Source organism: Cryptomeria japonica, chromosome 2 (assembly GCF_030272615.1).
Source record: "Cryptomeria japonica chromosome 2, Sugi_1.0, whole genome shotgun sequence".
NCBI classification, from domain to species: domain Eukaryota; kingdom Viridiplantae; phylum Streptophyta; class Pinopsida; order Cupressales; family Cupressaceae; genus Cryptomeria; species Cryptomeria japonica.
The window spans coordinates 97,120,006-97,146,408 of record NC_081406.1 but is presented as its reverse complement, the minus strand read 5'-3'; the positions used below and the strand labels follow the sequence as shown (position 1 = coordinate 97,146,408).

The window sequence follows — 26,403 nt, the reverse complement described above, 5'->3', positions numbered from 1 at the left end:
TTAAATAAATTTCTAACTTGCAAAAACCCCACAAATCTAGAAAGATGTGTCAAATTTTTAGCTCAAACTCTTCAATCCTCAATCATTCAACACAATTATGAACCCTTTATGAATTCACCTCACTATTTGCTAAGAAGAAATCCTACTCCAAAACCAATTTTCCCTTAGTGATTTCATCCTAGGGTTTCAACTTGAGTAAAATACTCAAACTCCACAATAAAAAGTGAAACTTTCAAAAGATGTGAATTTCTCCTTTGCAATACCCTTTTATACCACCTTTTTGAACATTTCAAATATTATAATTTATTTCCCCCATAAAGTAACTTTATAATTTTAATTTTCTTTTTAAAGCCTAGAAATAAGTCCATTTAATATAAAATGTTCAACTTAATTAAAATAATTAATTAAATATAAGTTGCCTATAAAAAAATAATTTAACACAACTTAATTTAATTAATTAATTCCATAAATTCTAAATAACCTACACAAATTAAAATAGTCTAAGGGTCTTCATCAATTCTCAACCCGAGGAATGGGACATTAAATACCTCTAATCTAAATCAAGATTGACAATACACTAGTTGAGAAACTTGCGGTATTATTAGTAACTATTTAAAAATTATTGTACTTGAAACAAAGTTGATGATTACTAAATAGCTAAACAAACACAATTTTATTTCAAATGATAGCATATGCAAACTCTATAAGAGATGTATGCTTTCTACTCCACTACATGCTTAAAATTCAGCTTTTATATAGCTTTCAATACAAATGTCAAAAACTATCTATCATCTTCATAGAGATTAACATTGCTAAAAAACAATTATATCTTGCACTTTATAGATTCACAAAAGCTCAAAGAGATAGACTATTAAAATTGTGTATTACTATAGTCTTATATTTTTATTTCTATTGTGACCAGTTCACTGTACAAGTTGCATTATTTTTGGATATATAGATAAAATTGTTCTTTCATGATTCAAAATCCCAAACTACATTCCACTTGAGCATTTACTCCCATACCATTATCCAAAAAGGACAGTATTCATAATATGACCAAGAGAGAAATACTTTATCAAAATTCTTCGAGGAATCCTTAGGTGCAACCATATCCTTGGATGTTACCACACAGCCATATACTTGGAAATTCTGTCTTGAAAATTTTGATCCCTTTGAAGAGTTTTGACCCTGAAAAGAGAGCAAATAATTTCTTACATAAATTCTCAAAGTATGGAACTATGATTTGAAGTCTATTAAAACTAAAGAAATTTCAGACTTTATTTTCTCCTTATCCATGTGCTATATAATGTATCTTGAAACAGCCTTAAGTAAACATTAATGAGATCCAACTCTATTTACATATAAATATATTATTTAAGAGCCTTTTTTCTAACAAGTAACGTTTTCATTGCTTTCAGATCATTTTTTTCTCTTTATAGAACACAAATCTTTTATTGAAATTGAAAGATAAAGAATGACAGATCTCATGCCAAGGAAAATTCAATCTAAAAAAATGTCTACTTAATCAAAGTTTATTTCCATAATTAGGAATCAGGATTAAAAGTTCTGACCCAAATGTTACTCAACAAACATTCACCTCCACAATTGTAAACTGACTACAACATCGGCTACAGAGATTTAATTGCATATAGGGATCCCTTGAAAGTAACTGGCAGCATGAAATAAATAACTGAAAGAGATCTCTTATGATTTTATCTTCCCCCATAGGATGGTGTAACGAACCACTTGGTCGGATACACAAAACAATACTAAATGAAATATATGACATTCTAGTAGATTTCTTTGCCACGAGTACTAGGGAACTCTAGGTGTGTTGACAGACAATCAAGGCAGTCGAGGGTACATGTTTGTGTTTTCATTTATTTAGTAATTTGTTTAAGGGTTTCGTTTGTGCAAAACATTATTACTTAAATTATATAAATAACGGAGAACGGATGGTATTATCAAAGTTCTCTGTCAAAGGAAAATAGTTGCCCATAAAAAATAGGAAGATTAATGAACAAATAGCCAATGTAATCTTTACTTTTATAGTTAATTTAGTGGTTTCCAAGGCTTATATTCTGGTAAATCCCCTAAAATATGTTGTAGGAAGATATATGACAATGAGTAACCAATGATGCAGATCTAATAAATCTGATTCGATTACATGATACATCGATATGATTGACTAATCAAAAAATATTTGGTTAAATTTGGTGCTTATAAATACACCTTCTATGTTCCTTTTCTTACACAATTAGGTCAAGAAACAAAGATAAAGGAGTATCCTAAAGGAAGATAAGCATGGAAATAGAAATGAAAGATTTAATTAAAAAAAGTGCTTGAGAGATGCAATTCATTCTGTTAATTTCCTGAATTGAATTGAATGATAAAACCCAACAAGTCACATTTCCATCATCTACAAATAAAAATCTCATAGTTAATCATGCTCGTGCCATTATCAGTCAGATGATAGTACATTTGATAAAAATAAATATCTTGTAGGTATTGCTTGAGAATGCCTACAGACACGTTACTCCATTATTTTGGGAAAGAACTAGCAAAGCCTGTTGCTCTTGAAAATGTATTTTATATCTAGGATGTTACAAAAAACAGCTTTATCTTGCAGGAGAACCATAAGAAGCCAGATTAGAGAGATTAAAAACAATATTTATAATGAACATGAGGTATTCACTGTCCACTAGATTGAAAGAAGCTTCTAGAAAAACAATGTGAAATCAGTTTTCCTCATCAGATTATACTCGATGATTCTTCATTAAGATGAAAGAAAATGATAGTAAGAATACAGAAATTAGGCCATATAGATTGTAGCAATAATATACATAATCCTAGAAGTAACAGGATAATAATTTATTTTTTGTATTTTTAGCTACACTAGAAGCTGCGCAATCATCTAAAACATGGACTCGGCAAGCATGATTCAGGCTTCAACTTGGACATGGTGAAAAAATTGGCAAAACTCAACAAACTTGGCAAAGTGAAAAAACTGAGAAATTTAGAGATAAACTTGTTTCATGCACCCCTTATTGATTAAACCTTAAAGACACAATAACATCATCAAATAGAAGCTAACTTGATAACATACACAAGTATACATTGATCACATAAGTATAAATGCAAATTGAGGTTGAAGGTAGCACCCCTTATGGAGCTCGGAGTGTGAGAGAGAGGTAGAGAGATAGGTCTAGATCTTGGGGGAGAGAGGAGAGAGTGAGATAGAGAGAGGTAGAGAGAAGGGATAGAGGAAGAGCAATAGGGAGAGAGATAGGCAGAGAGTTCAAGGGAGATGAAGAGAGTGAGATAGAGAAAGAAAGAAATGTTGATAGGAGCCTACTGATTACTGAAATTTGACTATCTAAAAATTGATAAGATCTAAAACCTAGAATTTCCATTATAACTCCTACAGATCTAGAAACACTCTCAAACATCCTGCCAATATATACATGAAATGTTATATTTCATGTATATATTCTAATAAAGAGAATGAGACTAACTTGAAGACAAAGATGGGGAGTTAAATGTTATTTTTTGTGTATATTTTGTGGGTATGTCATAGACCAAAAAAGAATTGAAATTTTGAGAGTTTGAAAAAAAAAGGAAAAAAAATGGCCAAGTCTTAGGCCCAAGCTTGTTGATTCTAGGTGAGTTCCAAGACTCTACGAGTCTACCAAAATCTTAGTCGATTCCAAGTCTAACCCTGGGAAACACGCGAGTCTTGGCAAGTCTCATATCTATGCTAAGGATTCTAGCAAACTTATAGGAAAGTGGCTACTTTTCTGAATCTTCATGGACCAACATTCAATAGAGCAGAGGTGAGGATGGATAGAGCAACATTGGCTCAAACGAACCCTATTGGATGGTGGACATGGCATGGCACGGATGCACCAAAGTCGAGGATACTTGCCACTCGACTCCTTTCACAAGTTGCTAGTTCCTCTTGTTAATTTAAACAATCAGATTAAATAATGAACAACAGAGATCAAAATGCAATGAAGAACAAACACAAATCACACATAGATACCCTGGGAAAACCTCCCTCTTGGAGGAATAACCCAGCAACAATAAATGCAAATCTGAATAGATTATTCAAAGTAGCTTAATACATCTTCACCCAGCTAGGGCACAACACAAAACTTATCTGATATATGTCAATCTGCCTTGAAGATCATATCAGAACCACTGAGAATGGAGTATGGTGTCGCAGAATGAAGTTTGTTCAAACAAGAACTAGTTCGCAGATCTTGGACAATGTTCGCTTGACTAAAGACTCAGTTTGCTATGTACATTCACCAGCCCTTAAAAATATTTGTCAATCCTCAAGCAAATTCGAAACCTCTAGATGGCTCGCCTAATCGGAGGAGATAATTTGCTAATCTCTGCTGGAGTAATTCATCAAAGATCTTATGCTTGATGTAGAAGTTCCCTGAATGTGTTGACAGCCTTAAGGATGATTCGTTGATGTTCAAAAGGAATTCCCTGAGTGCATAGATGAATATTGGAGAAGTAATTCGCTTTGTATGATTGATTGATTATGCCATGCAAATGACTTGCTTATATACTTGACTTGTGGTGTCAAGTCTCAAGTCGATCTGCCTTGTTAATTTAATAATAATATTATGTATATCGTCCAAATAGGTCTTGACCTATTAAGACGTTATTGCTTGATTGCGTTTACCACAAGCTACATGATTTTGGGCCCAGCACAATTACATAAATGATCGCTCAAATACATATTTGATTTTACCGCCCAAATTGGGCCTACCCTATCTACAAGTTACACTAAACAATTTTGGGCCCAGCCCAATGTAGATACATTTGTTTATAATCCGATCTAGCTATCAGTTTTCAACACTCCCTCTTAGCTAGGGAGGATTCTAGCAAATAGTGTAATCATGCATCATGGACTTCTTCATCTTACATTGCCTGCAGAGGATGAAAAAATAACCTGCAAGAAAACAACAAAACTTTTCATCTCGCATTGCCCACAAATGATGGATCCACCTTGTATTGCCCGCAGAGGGTGGAAGATGCAACTTAATGCATCACTGAAACTGAGACTCCCTCTCAGTCATAGCTGGATTCTCCACAATTCCAAGCCTATCTCTGAAGTATTCAAACTTCACACGAGCAAGGGGCTTGGTGAGAATGTCTGCAACCTGCTCATTAGTGCTGACATATTTCAGTTGTAAGGCGCCTCTTTGTAACATATCACAAACATAGTGATAGTGAGTTTCCACATGTTTTGATATGTCATGAAACACAGGATTAGCAGACATTTTAATACAACTTTGATTATGACAATGAAAAACTGTGGGTTCCCAAGGTTGTCCAAACAACCTAGCAAGAATCTTTTGAAGCCACACTGCTTCTCTCGATGCAACATACTCAACTTCTGCAGTACTCAAGGCTACAGAGGACTGTTTCCTGTTGGCCCAAGAAATCACAGCAGAACCCAAACTGAAACAGATACCTGAAGTGATCTTCCTATCGGTAACACTTCCTGCCCAATCAGAATCTAAGTGCCTTCCAAGGTAACGAAAGTGTTGATTGGATATTTTAGCCCATAGCCAACAATTCCACGCAAGTATCTAAGAATATGTTTGGCTACAACAAGGTGAACATGCTTTGGCTTGTTCATAAACTGGCTAAGTGCACTCACTGCATAACAAATGTCTGGTCTAGTGTTAACTAGATACATCAATGATCCAATCAACCTACTATACTCAGAAGGATCTGCAAAATCAGAGTTAGCTACAAATAAACTCAATTTCTTCAAGTTAGTTTCCATAGGAGTAGACATAGGTTTGCAATCCAACATTCCAAATCTCTTCAAAATATCAATAGTATATTTTCTTTGACAGAATAATTTCATTAGGTTTTTGCCACACTTCTAACCTGTTGTGACCATTTCACACATCGCCCCATTAAAATGGGGACCCCCCTCTTTTTGCTCGTTTTTCTCGCCTTTCTCTCTGCTTTTTAGGGTTTTGGTTTAGTATGTCAGTTGTCTGGATTAGGGTCAAGCCTTAGGGTTCCTGTTTTAATGTTTTCAGGCCAGAGTCCAGTCAGTCTTGAGAGCTATTGAGCTTCCTCCCGTAGGATGCAATTTTGGAAATAAAGTGAATTCGTCAGGTGGTCAAGTGAGTTGGTCTAGTTTCAGTCGGAATTTTGAATGCAAGTCCAAATTTGTCTAGGTATTAAGTGATAGAGTTATGGAATTTTGTCTGATTGAATGATTTTGACCAAATTTTGGAATTTTGATGATTGATTCTGGGCATTGGAAATGACTCGTTTTTGCCTTGTGAAGTGATTGAAGTCCTGAAATCTTGATATTTTGACCTGTGGAAGCAAAATCGCTCCTGTCCCTCGCTGAAGGACGGGAGCTTGTTTTTCAAAATTTTACTGTCTTTGCAGGATCAAGACGAATTTCGGATTGGAAATGATAGAGGGAGGCATGTTCTTTCTGTTGAATATAATTTGAAGAATTTCACAAGCATGGAAATGTGCCAGGAGCAAAAATCGCTCCTGTCCCTCACTGAAGGACCGAAGCTTAAAATACAGCATTGCCTTGTCCTTGCAAGATTTCAACAATTTCGCGATTTGAGGAGAACCAAGGAAGTGCATTTTATCAGTTGAATATAATTTGAAAGCGCAAACATGAGGAAAATTAGACCTAGAAGCTAAATCGCTCCTGTCCCTCAGCCAGGGACCAAGGCGAACTTAATGGTAGCTCCCGTCCCTCTCCCAGGGACCAGAGCGATTTTCCTTGTAAGGCAAAATTTGAGCGAAGATCAAGTAAGTTTTGAGTTTGAGGCAAGTAAAGGTGGCGCAACGGACCCATTGAAGATAATTTGAAGATTGCAAAACGCCAGGTGAACTCCATATTGTCCTAGGCGCTCCTGTCCCTTAGCCAGGGACCAAAGCGATTTCTTACTAAGGAGAATTTCTCACTAAGTTCAAGCGAATTTCATGCCAAGGATGAATGAAAGGATGCACAACGAGTCCATTGAAGACAAATTTTGGAGTTAGCAAAACACAATTGCGCCTACAAGTGCAAGTTCGCTCCTGTCCCTCAGCCAGGGACCAGGGCGGAATGTTAGTTATGTTGCCTTTCTTTCAAGTTTAAGGTCACTCCAAGTCAGGATACAAGGAAGCAATGATGTTTGAGGTGTCTCGACGAAGAATGAAGTTGCAAAGAACGCCAAAGATGAAGGATTTATACTATATGCCCAAATTCGCTCCTGTCCCTCAATCAGGGACCAGAGCGAAATCTCTATAAAGGCTTAAGTTTTGGATGTTAATCACATTTCATACGTTCAAGAAGGATCAAAGGACCTTATTTTTCATTGTGAAAGCGATGGCGAGTTGATAGGAACAAGAACGAGCCCAAGACACAAAGGATCGCTCCTGTCCTTCAGGCAAGGACCAGGGCGATTTTCATTAAATCACTCATTTTTCTTCAAAAATCACGTCAAAGCAAGATTATACAAGGTTGAAAATATCATTTGGAAGATGATGAACGAGAAGTTAAGGTTAAGAAATGACGAGTTTTGGCTAGAACACAGAGTTCGCTCCTGTCCCTCACTAAGGGACCAGGGCGAAAATCATTCAAACATCAAAGTGCCTTGTTAAGGACGAATAAAGTAAGCGTGGAATGGAAGGATGACGTTGTTGCTTGCCTCATGATGAAGATTGGTGATCGAAGGGATGAAGGTCAAGGAGAAAATGCAAGTTCGCTCCTGTCCCTCACCAAGGGACCAGGGCGATATTGACCTTAAGGGGCATTCGTCTACGAAATCAAGTCAATCAAGCACAAGATTCTTGTCAAAAATGCTAGTTTCAATGTAGAGATGGTGGTTTTGAGCGTAAAAGGCGAGAGATTCAAGACTAAAGTGCTAATTCGCTCCTATCCCTCTCCTAGGGACCAGAGCGATGTGGTTTGTACCCTTACCTCTCCCAAATTTTGGCGCTAACACATTCTTTGAATTTTATTAAATGCTAAAAAATTCGATAAATTTGAATATTCAATTAATAGCATTTAAAAAATAGCGCATGAGCATTTATTAATTATTTATTGCCTTAAAAAAAAATCGAATTAATTAAAAACGAAGGCATTAAATGAATTAATTATTATTTTTAATAAAAATTGGGGCGCTTGGGTTTTATTTGTTTTATTTTACAAAGTCGGCCCTTAATTTTATTTAAAATTTGTTTTTAAATTGCTTTATTTACAAAGTCGGCCTATGGGGATTGATGAGGTAAGCCCCTATAAAGGGGAGAGGTGATATTGCATTTCAAATCACCATTTTATCATCTTTTCATATGCGATTTTGGAGAATAAAGGAGAAGTGCGAATTTCATAAAGGAGAAGTGCGAAACATCATCAAGGGGAGTGCGAGTTTGGTTGGAGTTGAGCGAACTTGCCAAGATCACGTCAAAGACCCCCCAAAGGTGGCGAAGTTGCTAAGGGGAACGTTCATTTGAAAAGGATCACGTTGAAATCTTCCAAGCTTCGATTTTTGCCTAAGCGAATCTCTTTATTTTGCATTTTAGAGTTAAGCTCTCAAGAGAGGTATGGCGATGTGATTCCTTGTTTTAATTTTGATCGTCATGGCCTTAAATTTTGAATTTTGAGATTGTTGAATTTCAGTAGCTCAATCGTATTTAGGAAATGATAACTCAAGGACTTATCATGAAGTTTCCTAAAAATTAATCTTTAATCTAATCTAGTTATACATTGCAAAATCTGTTACTTATTATGAAATGTTGTGTAGGTGTTACAATGGCGACCCCGAAGGCGGGAGCATCCACCAGTCGTCCAGCTCTCATGAAGGAAGATCAAAAGAACGAGGAACTGGAGACCAAGATCGTGTCTAAGTGGAGCAACATTGGAGATACCAACTTGGGCAACTTCAGCACGAAGAAGTTTCGAGAGGTCCCTTACATTGGCAAGCCATCACCTGTCGCCAGGAGGATAATTGAAAGTGGCATCATTAAGGCGGCCGGCTTCCCTCCAGCAGTTCAGTGCCATGAGTTCATGATCGAGTGTGCTCGTCATTATGATCCATAGTCCAGAACGATCGTGTCCAAGGAGGGCAACACTTTAGCTTATCTTTCAGAGGAAGCTATAAGTGAGGCTTTCCATCTTCCTAAGCACAGAGATATGGTCTACAAAAGCATAGAAGGAGCCAGGTCCATGTACGAAGATGATCCAGATGCTTGCCTAAGCATCATCAACAAGAACTGGTTACTTAAGAGTCGTCCTCGCCTGAGCAAGATCCCGAACACACCACATAGGATCGATTTCCAGGAGGAGTACAGAGATTTGATAACGATGCTCAACCGAGTCATAGGAGCCCCTCAAGCCTTCTATTTTGAGAAGTGGATGTTTTACTTCATCCAGGTCATAGTTCAGGGAAAAGGAACAATTCATTGGGCTAGAATGATTAGCCATTGCTTGGATGTACAGTTGAGGAGACTGAAGGCTACCAAGTCCTTCCACATGAGTTCATACGTCATATATGCCTTGATCAGGAGCTTTGAGTACGCAGGACTATCTCACAGAGGAGTGATTGGAAGAGGACCCGGTGAGGTCAGAGTTTGTGATTCCTATGTTCACTTGCATCATCCGCCAGGAAGTAACTACAAGTTAGTAAATGATACCTTCACGATGAACATCACAAGGACGTTGCAAGGTGGGATTCACAATAGACTATCTCAGGATGCACAGGAACTAGTAAAGAGGTACGGTGCTTGGTTTATCCAATTTCCGAAGTTTACTTATATTAGAGTTCATGGATGTCCTTCACCTCCATACATGTTGCCAAGATATCCGACAGACAGAATTGTGTTACTTGAGGTAACAAGACAGTTGGCAGCTTATGCGAAAGCATTCAGACACAGACATGGAAATGGAGTTCCTGTACCTATCATATTGGATAATTCAGTTGAGGTATGTCCTAATGCTTTAGCCATGGATGACACAGAGAAGGAGTTAGCTTTGTATTCTTTTTCATTCTTTGCCTTGAGGGAGAGCTTTGATCCACATGGATATATAGAGGAGACAGTTGGTAGGAAATTTAAGCATGAGTTTCAGATAGAAGATTTTATGATGAATCTCTTAGACGATCTTGAAGTGAAAAGAAAGATGCATTCTAGATTGCCTTTGGATTTCATCAGGAAATACAAGATTTACAGAGTGGCCGACCAAGCTCAGGACAGTGGCAAACATCTCCAATCATCCTATGATCGAGATAGCAAAACAGTGAGGTTAGATTGGAATGAGCCCGAGGTTGTGGATCTAGATGCTTTGATGGCTCCAGTCTTGTCTTGTACTCGCAGATGGGTTGATGTGCAGCATCAGAAGTTGAGAGAGCAAGGCATAGCTATGACTTTCACTTTGGAAGAGAAACCAGCTGAAGGTGGAGCAAGTGTAAGCGAAGGCAATCCTAATCCCAGAAATACAAGTGAGGGCAACCTTCGAAGTGCAAGTGAAGGCAATCTCCATCCAAGAGGCTCGAAGAGGAAAGAAAGACATGAGAAGAGAGAATCTTCCAAGAAGAAGCAAGGGGCCAACCGAGATCGCTCATCCGGCACATCTTCTCGACAAGAGAAGAGGACACTTGAAGTGGAAGAGTCTATGGAGTCAATGGTACAGAATGATAGACAGGAAGAGGGACAGGCACCTCAAAGGTCACCAAGTGGATCTCTCCAAGATTATGAGCTACATGAAGATAAGAACAATGACGAGGTAACATCTCCTCCCAGAGAAGAAGAAACATTGCATAAGGAGATACAGGTTAGAGAAACAAGATCTGCCATTCCAGATTGGTTGAAGGAAAGATTAACGAAGGTAATTGTGGTTGAGGACGAAGACAATGTAATTGATTTGGAGAGCCTTGTCGGACATTCCCAGGAAGTGACAGAGAAGAGGAAGGCTACCAAGATGTCCAAGATGATTAGAGATGAGACTGGATCCAGAAAATTGCAGATAGCTACATTGGCAGTGGACAAGTATGAAGGGGAGATCCTAGCAGAGGAATATGATATAGAGACATTTGAGCTAGGTCCATCCATAGCCGAACAGATAATGGATGATGCCACCGATTCATTTGAGGCATTGAAAGACAAGCTTAGAGAAGAAATGGAGAAGAATAGAAAGCTTGAGAGAGAGGTCGGTGCATGGAGAACATATTTCAGCCATCTCAATCAGCCTTTGGGACGTCAGGATCCAGCAAGATCACCCGTACAAGCACTTCCCCTTCAATCAATTGGTGACGCAGAGAGATTCAGGAGTATGGTCCAGCATATGAGTACTTGGATGGACAAATCTCATACAATTGCCATAGAATTTGCAACAAGGATGATGAAGACCATTCACCGAGCTATCCAGGTTCTTGAGATCATCCACAACTTGATGATAACAGTAGCTGCTTTTGCTCATACCAAAGAGGTTATCATTCCTGTCTTGCAAGTAATCAGACAAACATCAAGGAAGGTCTTAGCACAAGAAAAGATCATGGATGGAGGACCTCATAGTTTACTTCAGTGGTCAACCTTACTCCAGATGAAGGAAGTTCTCTTTGAGGACATCAGTACTAGATGTAGCCATGTTGAGGAGGTTATCCACCCGATCCAGGACAGAGTATTTGAGGTACTACGTACCATTCTTGGCAGGAGGATCGAAGTTGAGACAGATGTGGATTTGCAGGAATTGGAGGATAGAATCAAGGTCATCTTTTGCAAGGATGCAAATGTTATCACAGATGAGCATCAGGACCAGATGTTTGCTACCATGCTCCTGATTGAAAAGACTAAGGAACTTGAACCTGAATGGGACGCTGCTCTTCTCAAGGCATTTGATCAGGTCATCCACTTAGAAGAAAGAATGAGGAATCTTCCCGAGATTCCAATTGCTGAGATCGAAGGAATCGTATCAAGATTCATTGCATATGCTAAAAAGGAGCATTGGAAAGGGAATAAGATTCTAGATGAGAGGTTGTTATAGATGACATGGCACCTTAATTGTCATTGGTCTATGTCTCCTAGATTTTTGTGCCAAATTTAATATTTGGCTATGCATTTAATATTGTTCAGTAAAAAGGAGGCTATTTGTAACAAACCCTAATTAGGGTTTAGGTGTCATAATCTTGGCCATTGATCTTCTTTTCGATCTGGACCGTTCATTGTAATTGAGGATGCTATTTATACCCTTATTTCTTTCATTTTTGTAACTAGAAAATTAGAAGATTAGATTATTGATGTATTAGAGAGAGATTAGAGTTTTAGAAGCAATTTACTTTTGTAGCAAGATTGAGCTTTGAGAAAGGAATTCAAGCAATTGTTGTACATGATGGCTTTGAGATCAATAAAATATTGAAGTTATGGTGTTTTGTTGCAATTCTCTTGGTTATCTTCATGGTTGTTCATTTTTCTTGAATCATTCTCAATCAATGTAGTGTGTTAATTCGAAGGACAAAGTGTTGGACTTGATCTTTGGTAGGATTCGCTTTCCAAACCACTAGCTTCTTGCTAATTGTAAGAACGCCTTGCGTGGTCGACTGGAGATACTTGAATCGCTTAAACCTTCAATCGTTGTTGTATCTTGGATATGTACCTTCGTGGTAGTGTCCTTGATCTTTGATGTATTGAAAAATCATTTGTTACCTTAGAAGATCGCATCAATTTCAATTGAGTTGTTAATTTATGGCAATATTGAAGTTGGTAGAATCTCACCAAGTCTTGTCCACATTGAGTCATTCTTAGGGTTAGACTAGATTAGACCTCTTGCAAACCCTATCCTTTTGATATTTTTTGAAAAGCTTGTTTAGTTTAAAATCTTTGGCGACGTAAGGCCCCTTGATGACACAGCAATCACAACGACCACTGGTGCTTATCCACACGTAGAGACCCTACTAAAAAGAACATTGGAGTCATCCTAACTGATCCTTCTTGCGATATCTTCAGCAGTTAGCGACTTTATTCAAGAGAGGATAAGATGCCTTTGGGTATTTTATTTTGTGTATGATTGTGTACAAAATACACGTCAACATAACCCTAGAAAGTAATGCATTAGACCTAGATCCTTCATTTTAAATTCAGTAGCTAATGCTTTCTTACACCTAATGATGAGACTATCTTCACCATTTAGGAATAAATCATCAACATATAAAATCAGAATTAGCATTTCACCATTAAATACTATATAGTAAATGTTAGGATCAACATCATTCTTACAAAACCCTAAACTAACCAAGTACTTATCAATTCTTTCATAACAAGGTCGACGAGCTTGCTTAAGGCCGTAAAGAGCTTTCTTTTATCTGCATCATGTGATTCTCTATTATGAGTCTCTTATCCTTCTGGGTGCTCAATATAGACTTCTTCCTCAATGACACCATTTAAAAAGACAATCTTTACATCCATCTGATGTAACTTCCAACCCTTAGCTGCAGCAATGGCTATAATAGTTCTAATAGAAGTATATCTAGCAACAGGAGCAAATGTTTCTTCATAATCTATGCCTTCCTTTTGAGAAAAACCACGAGCTACAAATCTAGCTTTATATTTCTCTATACTACCATTAGTAGTATGTTTAATTTTAAACAACAATTTAGAAGAAACAACAGACTTACCTTTAGGTCTAGGTACAATATCCCAAAAATTATTCTTGATGATGGATTGATACTCTTCGTCCATAGCTAATTTCCATGCTTGCTAGTTCATAGCTTCTTCTATGCTGGATGGTTCAGTCTCAATGATGTTGCACATCATTGCAACATAGTTGGAGAACTTCTGAGGTCTCCTGCCTTCTCTAAAAGTGCCACTAGAAGCTGCAAAATTTTTTGCTTCTTGAATTGTGCTTCTAACCCAAAGTGGCCTTTTCTTGCTAACTGCAATATCTCTAGGTCCATCAGTTGGATCTAGAGGTTCAAGAGGATCACCATGCTCAATAGGTTCGAGAGGCTCAAAAGATTCATTCTAAATCTTAGGGTTAGTATCAATATCCATGTTTTGATTATTGTTAACCTCTTTATCATCATTGACAAGGGAAACTTTAGATTTCTTAAAAGCAATATTTTATTCAAACGTAACATCTCTACTTACCTCAATATACCTTTGTCCTGGAATGTAGATACGAAATGCTTTGGAGAATTCACTGTATCCAACAAGGATGCCTTTCTTCCCGGATGGCTCTAGCTTAGTTCTCTTTTCTTTCGGCATATGAACATAGACAGGACTTCCAAAAACCCTTAGGTGACTAATAACCGGTTTGACTCCAGTGAAGGCCTCTTCAAGAGTCATCTTCTTCAAGACACGATGAGGGCATCTGTTATGAATGTATACAACAGTCTTGGATGCTTCGGCCCATAAGGAAGTCTATAGATCCTGATCGTGAATCATTGCTTTAGCTGCTTCAACAATGGCTCTATTCTTTCGTTCAACCACACCATTTTGCTGAGGATTGTAAGGAACGCAGAACTCCCTCTTAATTCCTGTCTCTACACAAAAGTCATTGAAACTACTTGAGGTGTATTCATCTCCATTGTCAGATCTTAACACTTTAATCCTTTTACCAGACATATTTTCAGCTAGGGCTTTAAATTCTTTGAACCTACTTAGCACTTCATCAGATTCTTTAGATTTTAGAAAATAAATCCAAGTCTTTCTAGAAAAATCATCTATAAATGTAACATAGTATAGAAATCCACTAGATGAAGGAACAAACATGGGTCCACAGATCAAAATGAACAAGTGCTAATTTTTCCTTAGCTCTACTTTCACTTTTATGAAATGGACTCTTAGTGTTCTTACCTAATGCACAACCTTTGCAAGTATCATCATTAAAATAACTAAGTTTAGGCATACCTTTAACCATCTTTTCAAGTGAGGGAAGTGCCTGAAAGTGAAGGTGGCCAAGCCTTCTATGCCATAGCTTGCTAGATTCGGGAGCTTCATGGATGAGTGCTCGAACAATATTAGCTGAAAACTTATACAAACTATCATATCTATTTCCAATAACACAAGCAGATTTAAAACTAGATTTATTAGGCCAAGCAAGTACTTTACCCCTAGAAAATGCTATTTGATAACCTTTATCTTCTAGGGCAGAAATAGAGATTAAATTTCTTTTAATTCTAGGAACAAATAAAATATCACTAAGATGCAAGGAGATACCAGATTCCAAATTTAAGGAAGTATTGCCAAAAACTCTTACTGAATACTGAGCATCATCACCAATTACCACATGAAGATTGGACTCTTTCTCCATTAAGTCTAAGAGGTGTTCTCAGTATCCCGTGATATGTCTGGATGCACCATTGTCTATCAACCAAGTGTTGCTATCAGTTGGCACATGGCTAGATAAGGCAAAAATGAAGAGGAAGTCTTCGTTATCCTTTGAATCTACAACTTCATTCAGGTTCGCTTCTCCTTGCTTGGGCAGATTCTGACATTCTTTAGCATAGTGTCCAAACTTATTGCATCTAAAGCAACGGACACGTGAAAGATCCCTTGGCTTCTTCCTTGAATCGTAAGCAGTAGGAGATCTGAAGTCTCTATCTCTTTTGAAGTTGTTCTTCCTCCAATGATCACCCTTTCTTTTGACATGTTGAGATGCAAGCACATGATGGTCACCTCCATGAGTGCTTTGAGCATTCCTCTTGCAGCTAGGTGAGATTCATCTTGAATGCAATCAGACCGGAGGCGATCAAAAGAGGGAAATTCAACTCTTCCGCTTATGCTTTGAATAAATGGATCCCAAGTATCAGAGAGACCATTTAATGCAATCATGACAATATCCTTGTCCACTACTTCACTTCCAATGGAGCTGACTTGGTCCTTCAATTCTGAAATTTTCATGAAGAAGGACGTGATTGAATCTCCCTTACTCATCTTGATTTGAAGAAGTTGCTGCCTCAGAGTAAGAGCCCGGCTGATGGTATCAATTTCAAACATTCCTTCTAGGTGTTTGAACATCTCTTTGGCTGAAGGTAACTTGGAGATGACTGGAACAAGATGAACCTTCACAGAATAAATTGGAAACTTCTTTGCCTTAAGAGCATTCTTCTTGAACTACTTTAACTCATTTGGATCTGAGGGTTCAGGTAGATCCTTGTCTTGCACAAACTGTAACAGCTCAACCTCTTCAAGGGCAAGAAGAATACGAACTTTCCAAGAAGTGAAGTTGAGAGCACCATCAAGTCTGTCCTCAACCTTTAGTCCTGTAACCATCTTGCAAAACTAAAACAGCAAAGTGAAAGTGAAGGATAACTGATAATCTGATTACTTTATAATAAACCTAAAGCTCTAATACCATGTTAATTTAAGAAATCAAATTAAATAATGAACAGCAAAGATCAGAATGCAATGAAGAACAAACACAAATCACACACAGATACCCTGGGAAAACCTCCCTCTTGGAGGAAAAACCCAGCAACAATAAATGTAGATCTGATTAGATTATTGAGAGTAGCTTAATAAATCTTCACCCAGCTAGGGCACAACACATAACTTATCTGATATATGTCAATCTGCCCTGAAGATCAGATCAGAACCACTGAGAATGGAGTATGCTGTCCCAGAATGAAGTTCGTTCAGACAAGAACTAGTTCACAAATCTTGGATAATGTTCGCTTGACTAAAGACTCAGTTTGCTATGTACATTCGCCAGCCCTTAGGAATATTTGCCAGTCCTCAAGCAGATTCGAAAACTCTAGATGGCTCGCCTAATCAGAGGAGATAATTCGCTAATCTCTGCTGGAGTAATTCGCTGCTTGTAATCAGAGATGGTTTGCTGATGATCAGAAGTGATTCACCGAAGATCTTATGCTTGATGTAGAAGTTCATTAAATGTGTTGACAGATGATTCGTTGATCTTCAAAAGGAATTAGCTGAGTGCATAGATGAATATTGGAGAAGTAATTCGCTTTGTATGATTGATTGATTATGCCATGCAAAAGACTTGCTTATATACTTGACTTGTGGTGTCAAGTCTCAAGTCGGCCTGCCTTGTTAATTTAATAATATTATGTATATCGTCTAAATAGGTCTTGACCTATTAAGACGTTATTGCTTGATTGCCTTTACCACAAGCTACATGAGTTTGGGCCCAGCCCAATTACATAAATGATCGCTCAAATGCATATTTGATTTTACCGCCCAAATTTGGCCTGCCCTATCTACAAGTTACACTAAACAATTTTGGGCCCAGCCCAATGTAGATACATTTGTTTATAATCCGATCTAGCTATCAGTTTTCAACACCTCTACTACAAAGAAGAACCGGTCTACATATAGCTTCATCCAATTAGACAAGTGGAATAGGCTTACCTCTAGACGATCAAAGAAGCTAGTGGCTATATATAGTGCCTTACGACTCCAAGACTGATAGACTCCCAAGTATCGTCAGACTCAAGATGAACATTGGAATGCTTATCTCAAAGAGACTAAACAGGTTAATGATGAGGACGGACATGATGTATTGCTTGGGGTTCCACTTCCATTAGATCAAGATAAGATGGCCTTGCATGGTGGTAGTGACACAAACTCCAATTTTAATACAGTGATAGGAGATGCTGATTAAAAGCACCTGATATTTTTTATCGTTTTGTAGTTGAAACTTGCTGCCTTTGGGCATTTTGATGTGATTTTTATATAATATATATGGACAATGTCAATTTCTATGAAATGAAAATCTCAATTGAACTCTAATATTATGTGTTAAGGTTCAATGATATATATGATGATTGTCTTATCAACACTATCATGTGAATATTTGAAAATTTATATATTTTTAAAATTTTCCTTAATTTTTTAAAAGTTGTCCCCAAAATATTTCTCCCGGTAACATTGGGAAAATATAATAATCTTCATACATACCCACACACCTCCTGGATATAAGAGGAATAAAGGCAGAACATGATTGATTGTCTTGCAGTATGACCTACTTTTTCTATTTTCCTAACTACTAAAATAGAAAAATAACTAATTAGCCCAACCTAGAAAATAACTAATTAACTTAAGTAACCTTAACTACATGGTGGGTAAACAACCACACCAATATAATGTGCACTGGCATTTGTTTGTTCAACATTAATTGCTTTTAATACATTCATATAATGTTTACCTTATTATCTTTACCAATACTAGACTGAGATTTCTTAGGCCCAATATGTTTGGTTAGTCTACATCTTTCTACTGTAACTAATGTATTCTTGAGACCATTAAAAAACTTTTCGTCACTTGTGGAAATTAATATAGTTATCTCCACTCTTATTGGTTGTTTCTATAGGCCTATAGACAAACAAACATTTTTTTTATGTTTGTTATGCCACCAATTTATCTATCAAGGTTCTTCATGCCGAATCTCTTTTTTTTCCTGGCTTGAAGGGTTAGTGTGTGCATTCCTTAAAAACCTATTGTCTCTTTTCTTTACTATTTAGTATTTTATGATGTATTGGGAGCCTGACAGTTGGAGCTACTATCTTTCTGCAGCAAATAACAGAGATTTTTTAATAGTTATTTGGTTCAGGTTCTTCAAGGCCATCTTTTGCAAATATGGAATTTCAAAATAAGCTTAATATTTTCCAATTATTAAAGTAAAATAAAAATGTCTCCTTCACTATTCACCTTGTCATAACAAAAGTCTTCCAATTAGTTTTCAGAGTTAACAAAATGAAAATAACCAATATGAGATTAAAAGTGTACATATTTTGTTGATGTTATGAGTTCTGGAAGCTTAGATGGATCCACAAAAGTATGAGGGAGAAGTCGCAAAATCTCCTGTGCACCCTGTGAGACTAAGAATAAAATCACAAAAAATAATTCTTAGAAAATTTTTATACCGAAGGATGAAACGCACTAGGTGGTTCTTCAAGAAAAAGACAACGTGCAGAAGTAAACATAGATGCAATAAGCCACAGAAGAAAAAATTGGAATATAAAGTAGCATTCTTTACCATTTCCTGAACCTGTGAAGACAAAAACCAAGGGAGAGACTGCAGATGGAAGGCCTGAAGCAGCTATTTCTTCACCCACAGCAATAACAGCACCTTTAGCAGTACTGAGAGAGGAATACATATAAGAAGACCCTAGAGAGAGAAATGGAGTAGAATATCCAAGGTTTAAGAATCCTGAATCCACAAACAAATTGAAAACTTACGATCCAAAAGGGAAACAAAATCATAAAACATAGTAATTTCAGTAAAACCAAAATTCATTCAAGTGTTGAGCTTAAGTGGTTAAAGACTTGGGTTTTCATTGTGGAGACCCGAGTTCAAATTCCCATAGGGACATCTATTGTGGATTTCTACATTGTAACTCTTGGTCTTCCATAGTTAGCTTCTAATCTATATGTTATTCTAGTGGTGGATTTCTAGGTAATAACTCTTGGTCTTCTATAAATGACTTCTAGTGGATTTGCTCACAAAGATCTTGTATTAGTCTCTATTAAGTGCTTGCAAGAGCTTGAATTTGTCTCAAATAGATGCTCGTATGAGCAGAATATTTAAATCTGAAATAAAAAAAAATAGAAAAGTTATTTCCTTAGCTACATGCAATTGTTATTTATAGCAGCTGCAGTTGAAAGTGAATAGTTATACAAAAAGAATTGCTCTGCTCTAAGAGAAGCTCCTTGACATTGGTATCTTTTTTGGACAGACATCTCAAAAACACATGTATTCTAATTACTATTATAAATTTTCACAGTTAAAAGTTTGTTTTATTGTTCAAGCTACAAAATCCTTTGGAATATGACAAAAAAGCTCAGGCTCAATCAAGATGGTCAAGGTGCCTTAATGTACGGAACCAATGTCCAAAATTCTATTAGTTCTTAAGCATGGTGTTCTGAGGTATTCACATATCAGCCTCATTGCAAATGGGGACCCCCACTTTTTCTGCTTTCTAGGTTAGTTGTCTTAGTTTAGTTCTCTAGTGGTGTCTTTAGCTATTAACCTTTTTACTTGAGGAGGTACAATGTCCTAGGTTGCTAGGAAGGGATCAATTCATGCCTTTTTCTTTAGGGTGGAATTGAGTTAGTTAGATCTCAAGGCTTAGTAAATGAACGATATATGATGTGTTGGCAATTTGGCACAAAGTTGTCATTGATGTCAACCGGTTTGGCAATGTCACTGGTAAGTTAGAAGTGGTGACCGATATGATGGTGATACACATGAGAGTGAGCAGATAGAAGGAAGGCTACCGGCACACATGACTCGGGTCATCTACCGGTAAGGCATAAACTGGAATGAAGGCAACCGGTGAACAAAACCAAAAGGATGGTTGATGGTCATACTGGTGAGATAAGCTAAACCGATAGTCAACCTGGGTCGACAAAGTATATCAAACTGACATACGAATCCAAGCAAAGGAGGATGTCGACAAGCATGACAGCTAGGTGCCAGGTGGAGGTATTGCACAAGTCGGTGGAGTGTGCATCGATGTAACAAATCTGCATGCAGGTTGGCTTTTATGAGGAACCCGCAAGTCATGGAGGATGCCACAAGATTGCGGCTTGAGGAAGGCTAGCTGGAAAAGCAATCGCACTAATCTTGCAAGAAGATTTGATCTTCGTACCTGTTAGGTGAAGGAAACAGCAAATCCATTAATGGCGAGTGACAAAGGAAAGCAAAAAAGCGTGGTGCAGAACTCCAGATATAGAAAACGCACATTGGAATGCAAAGTTCAATTGGTGATTGAACATTGTCATAAAGATCATATCCCTCAAAAAATAGATCATATCAGAGGGGATTCAGATTGAGTTGGAAAAGGAAAACCTAACACTGCAGTGTTTGAATGCATTCTTGGCGAGAAACCATGAATATAAATACATGAGCTCAAAATAGAGAAGGTTGATGCTTGTAGAGAAGAAAAAGAGAAAAGAGAGCTTTAAGTGCAGAGAAGGAACATTTTGCCTTAGAATTTATTCTAAGAAAGTTGCAAAGTGAGTGAGCAAGCAAACCGGTGAGAGGGTTTAACCGGCAATAATTGAGTACCGGTATAACTGTGGCAAGTCCAACAGTTAAGCAAAACTGGTGAGGTGTGTTAGAGCAAGACAACATCCAAGCATGGCACAGTAAGTTGCAAGACTGTGAGAGAGAGAGAGAGAAGAGAAGCCAAGAATTAAATAGTGATCTCACAACCGATAGTGTGAGATCCAATGGCAAAGAAAAGACTGTCAACCAGCCATAAGCCATTTGATCAAGAGTTGCAGAATTCATTTGCAACAAGAAGCCTTAATTGTATCTAAATTGTATTTCAATATATACATCACCAAGTTGGAGCTTGGTGCAGGGGTTGGTGCTCCTTGGGTTGGCGCCCTGAAATGGAAGGGGTTGGTGCTCCTTGGGTTGGTGCCCTAAATCTTTGTAATCCAGTGTTTTACTTGTGAGGTTGGATTGGAGCAGTAGTCTTTAGCAGCATTTCTCACCGAGGTTTTTCCCATATTGGGTTTTCCTCATATATTTGGTGTTGTGGGTTGCATTTATGTGATTGTTCTCTTTGGTTTCCCTTTTTGCTTTACCGGTTTGATTGTTTGGTGCTTAAGATAATAACCAGTATTTCGAATTTCTTTTAAAGTCAAAAAGTTTAGGAACCACCGATTCACCCCCCTCTCAGTGGTACTCTGTGTTCAACAATTTGGTATCAGAGCCTAGGTTCCCGGTTGTTTATAAACCTTGGATAGTTTTTGGACTTGAACACAATTGCAAGAAATGAATCTGCTTCCTCAAAAGCCCCCATGTTTGATGGATCCAACTATGCCTTTTGGAGTAGAAGAATGGAGACCTACATTTCCTCCCTTGGTTTTGATGTGTGGTTGTCTGTCAAGAATGGGTATGTTGTCCCTAGTGTTCCTCCCACTGATCCGGATGCCAAGGAGTATGAGAACAATGCAAAGGCCAAACATGCTATCTTGAGCGGACTGACTGATAATGAGTTTCTCAAAGTCATGCACTGTGCATTGGCCAAGAAAACTTGGGATAAACTGCAAAGATTATTTGAAGGAGATGCAAAAGTCAAAGAAGCCAAGCTGCAAGCACTAAGGGGCCAACTTGAAGGCATCAAGATGAAGAATGATGAAAAGATTGCAGATTATCTTCATAGATTTGATGAAACTGTGAATACCATCAAAGGGCTTGGTGAAGAAATTGCAAATGAGACCCTTGTAAAGAAGTTACTTGGGTCTCTTACACCTACGTGTGATACAAAGGTGTCTGCCATAGAAGAAGCCAAGGATCTGAAGATCTTTTCAATGGATGAACTATTTGGCTCACTAACAGCCTATGAGATGAGAATGGCCGGTGATGCTTCCTTAAGAAAAGAAGCAGCGTTCAACACCACCCAAAAGAGCAAAGAAGTAGCTACTCATAAAGGATCTAGTGAAGACTCTGATGAAAAGGTAGCAAACTTTGTCAGAAAGCTCAAAAGAGGATCTAGCAAGTATAAAGGAAAGCTACCAATCAAATGTTTCAACTGTGGTAAGGTTGGACACTTTGCTGCAAAGTGTCCTTACAATGAAACCGGTGGAGATGAGTCAAGAGAGTTTAGCAAATCTGCTGGGAAAGATAGAGAAAGAAATGTCTACCGGCAGGGAAGGAGAGGCTACCGGAAGCAGAACAGCGTTTATACTATTGAAGATGATGCCACAAATGAAGAAAGTGCATCAGAATATGACTGCTGAAAATGACAAAAGTTAACCTCTTTATGGCACTTGATGAACCAATTGGTGAAGATGAGGAAGAAGAGGATATTGAGGCTGAAGTGGATTTAGGAGAGCTTATAAGTGCTCTTGAGGAACTGAGTAAAACAAGAAGAGAACTCAAGAAGGTCAAGCACGCAACAGTAGATGAACAAGGTCTCTTGAAGCAGTCCCTAGATGAGTCCAGTCAAGTCATATCTAACTTGAAACTACAACTAGAAGAAACCAAGAGAATATGTGAAGTTACGTCCTCTGATCTGATGAAGAAGGAAAAGAAGCATCAAGATCTGGAAGCAGAAATAGTGAAGCTCAAAAAGGAGCTTGAAGAAATAAAAGTAAGGAGCAAGTATGATGGCAGCACTGAAGCCTTAGACAAGATGTTGAGCAAACAGAAGCAATCCAAAGATACCAATGGCTTAGGCTTTGAAGAAGGTCAAAGTTCAAACAACAAAGACACATCCGATAAAGAAATAAAGTTCACCTCCTCAAATGAAGGTGAAGAAAAGAGGACATTCACTGTAGGCAAGGATACCGGTAAAAAGACATATGCGGATGCTATTGGAAATCGCCACACAAACCGGTATACACAAGCAATGAACCGGAGGCCACACTCATCGTACCGACATGCAGATACAAGGAGAAATGCAAGAGCTACCATGAAGGATTCACCAGAGTCAACAATATGAAGGGAAGACCTCCGATGAGGCAGTCCTTTGCAGGACCAAGGCAACCTAACCGGTATGTTTCTAACTTTCATGGTTATTCTTACCGGTGTAACAAATTTGGGCATAGAATAGCTGACTATAGATTAACCAATAAGCCCTCCATGAGTTATGAAAGTAGAAATCCATTTAATGCACTTTGGGATATGAATGTTGTCTGTTATCAGTGCAATGGATATGGTCAAAGGAGTTTTGAATGTAGGAAGAATAAATCGGTGCCCCACAATAATGTTAAGGATTTATCTTTAAATGAAAATGTGAAATGCTATAACTGTCAAGAGTTTGTACACATAGCAAGGCTTTGTAAAAACAGGAAAATCAAGCAGAAGAAGACAAATCCTAATCAAGAACCGGTAGTTGAATCTGAGCACAAAATTGCAGCTGACAAAAACAAGGAAACCAAACCAGTATGGGTTGAGAAAGAAAAGGAAACGGCTGAATCAAGTTTGATAGTGCAGACTGCCTTACATGCTGAAAGGAAAAATCTATGGGTTGTAGATAGTGGTTGCTCCAACCACATGACAGGTGACAAAAAGAAATTCATCAAACTTGAAGACTGGAATGGTGGTTCAGTAAGATTTGGAGACAACTCATCCATCAAAATAAAGGGAAAAGGTACTCTAAGTATTGATGGAAAATTGAAGGCACGTGATGTATATTATGTGGAAGGCCTAAAGCACAATCTGCTAAGTGTGAGTCAGATGTGTGACAAAGGTTTTAAATTCATCTTTGACTCAACCGGTTGCCAGATAAAGAAAGACGATATTGGTCAGGTTGTGGCAGAAGGAAAGAGAACATATGGAAATGTTTATAATCTGAAGGAATGCTATGAGTCCTAATGCATGATAGGATAGGTTGATGAAAGTTGGTTGTGGCACTGAAGATTACGCCACATAAACTTTGATAACTTAGTTACAATGAGCAGAAAGGGGTGTGTTAGGAATATTCCACCCATCATCAAACCGGTAAGCACATTTTGTGATGAATGTGTGAAAGGAAAGCAAACTAAAGTGAGTTTCAGGACAAAAGAGCACAACACCTCCAGACCACTTGAGATTGTGCATACAGATCTATGTGGTCCAACTAGGACAAGAGCTCTTGCCGGTGAAAGATATTTTATGCTCTTTATTGATGATTACTCAAGAATGACTTGGGTCACCTTCCTGCAAGATAAGTCACAAGCATTTGACAGATTCAAGATCTTTAGGAAAATGGTGGAGAAAGAAAGTGGGTGCAAGTTAAAATGTCTAAGATCAAACTGGGGTGGAGAGTTCATATCAAATGAGTTTGAAGATTATTGTGAAAAACATGGAATCAGAAGGCAATATTCAGCCCCTAGGACACCACGACAAAATGGTGTGGTAGAAAGAAATAAAACGACAGTTAAGGAGATGGCCAGAACCATGTTAAATGAGGCCAGTCTGCCAGACATATTGGAAGGAAGTTGTTCATACTGTTGCATATACTTTGAACCGGGTTCAATTAAGAACAAACAGCAGAATGACACCTTATGAGTTGTGGTATTATCGGAAACCATCAATCAAATACTTCAAAGTATTTGGAAGCAAGTGCTTTATCAAGAGAGATATGGATGGTCTAGGAAGTTTTGACTCCAGAAGTGATGAAGGAATCTTCCTTGGTTACTCATCCAACAGCAAGGCCTACAAAGGCTACAACAAAAGACTAAGAGTCATTGAGAGTGTGCATGTAAACGTTGATGAGGATATGCACAAAGGAAGTCAACCTCAGGTTAACCGGTATGATGAATCCAGTGATGAAGGTGATGAAGCTCAGTCAGACAATGAACCAAAAGAAGCATCCAAGAAGACTCCCAACCGGTATGTGCAGTTGAATCACTCGGAAGACCAAATTCTGGGAAATAAGAGTGATGGTGTGCAGACTAGAAGAAGACTTGCCCAGAATGATGAACAAGTCAACCTCTGCTTCATGACTGAAGTAGAACCTAAAACATTCAATGAGGCCAGCAAAAGACAAGAATGGATGGATGCCATGGAAGAAGAACTGCAACAGATTGAGAAGAACAAGACTTGGGAATTAGTCCCCAGACCGGAAGACAAGAACATCATTGGCACTAAATGGGTCTACCAGAACAAGATGAATGAAGAAAGTAAACTTGTTAGGCATAAAGCTAGACTAGTGTGCAAAGGATACTAACAGGTAGAAGGAATTGACTTTGAAGAAACATTTGCACCGGTAGCTAGACTAGAAGCAATTAGAATGTTTCTAGTCTTCTCTGCCTACAAAGGTTATAAAGTATATCAAATGGACGTAAAATCTGCCTTCCTAAATGGAAATTTGGAAGAAGTGTACATGGAGTAACCGGAAGGGTTTCTGCTGCATGATGATGAAACATTTGTGTGCCGGTTGAAGAATGCCTTGTATGGCTTAAAGCAAGCTCCTAGAGCATGGTATTCAAGATTAGATCAGTACCTGAAGGAGCAAGGATTTAAAAAGGAGAGTGCTGACAGCAATTTGTACATAAAGAAAGATGGAAACCACATGATCATCATGGTTGTGTATGTTGATGGCATTATCTTTGGAGGCAATAAAGACGCCCTCTGCAAAGAATTTGCTAATCAGATGCAGTCAGAATTTGAGATGTCAATGCTTGGAGAATTGACATACTTCCTTGGTTTGCTGATATTACAACAAGATAAGGGAATCTTTATCTCACAAACCAAGTATGCAAAGGAAATGTTGAAGAAATTCCAACTAGAGGATTGTAAACTGGTAAGTACCCCCATGGTGATCGGAAGTAAATTGAGCAAGAATGATGAATCATCGATGGAATCATCGGTGGTGGATCAGACTTTGTATAGATCCATGATAGGCAATCTGTTGTATCTAACCGCTTCTAGACCAAATATAGTACAGGCAGTATGCATAGTGGCCAGATTCCAAGCTGCACCTAAGCAGTCACATTGTAAGCAAAATCTTTAAGTAC

The 26,403-nt window shown here is 38.0% G+C and overlaps 1 protein-coding gene across 3 annotated transcripts in view; it reads right to left on the bottom strand.

The window, feature by feature from the left end:
• The window catches only part of LOC131050789 (alpha-aminoadipic semialdehyde synthase), a 293,987-nt gene that overhangs the window by 233,491 nt on the left and 34,093 nt on the right, over nucleotides 1-26,403 (bottom strand). For 2 of the 3 annotated variants that reach the window (XM_057985051.2, XM_057985052.2), the window contains exons 6-8: nucleotides 18,980-19,153; nucleotides 18,730-18,821; nucleotides 1,072-1,188 (exon numbers count right to left, since the gene is read on the bottom strand). In XM_057985051.2, coding sequence (XP_057841034.2) covers nucleotides 1,072-1,188; nucleotides 18,730-18,821; nucleotides 18,980-19,153 — 383 coding nt within the window. Of the gene's footprint in view, nucleotides 1-1,071; nucleotides 1,189-14,889; nucleotides 14,995-18,729; nucleotides 18,822-18,979; nucleotides 19,154-26,403 lie in introns of those variants that run through there. The other variant, XM_059216164.1, reaches the window with a different exon arrangement.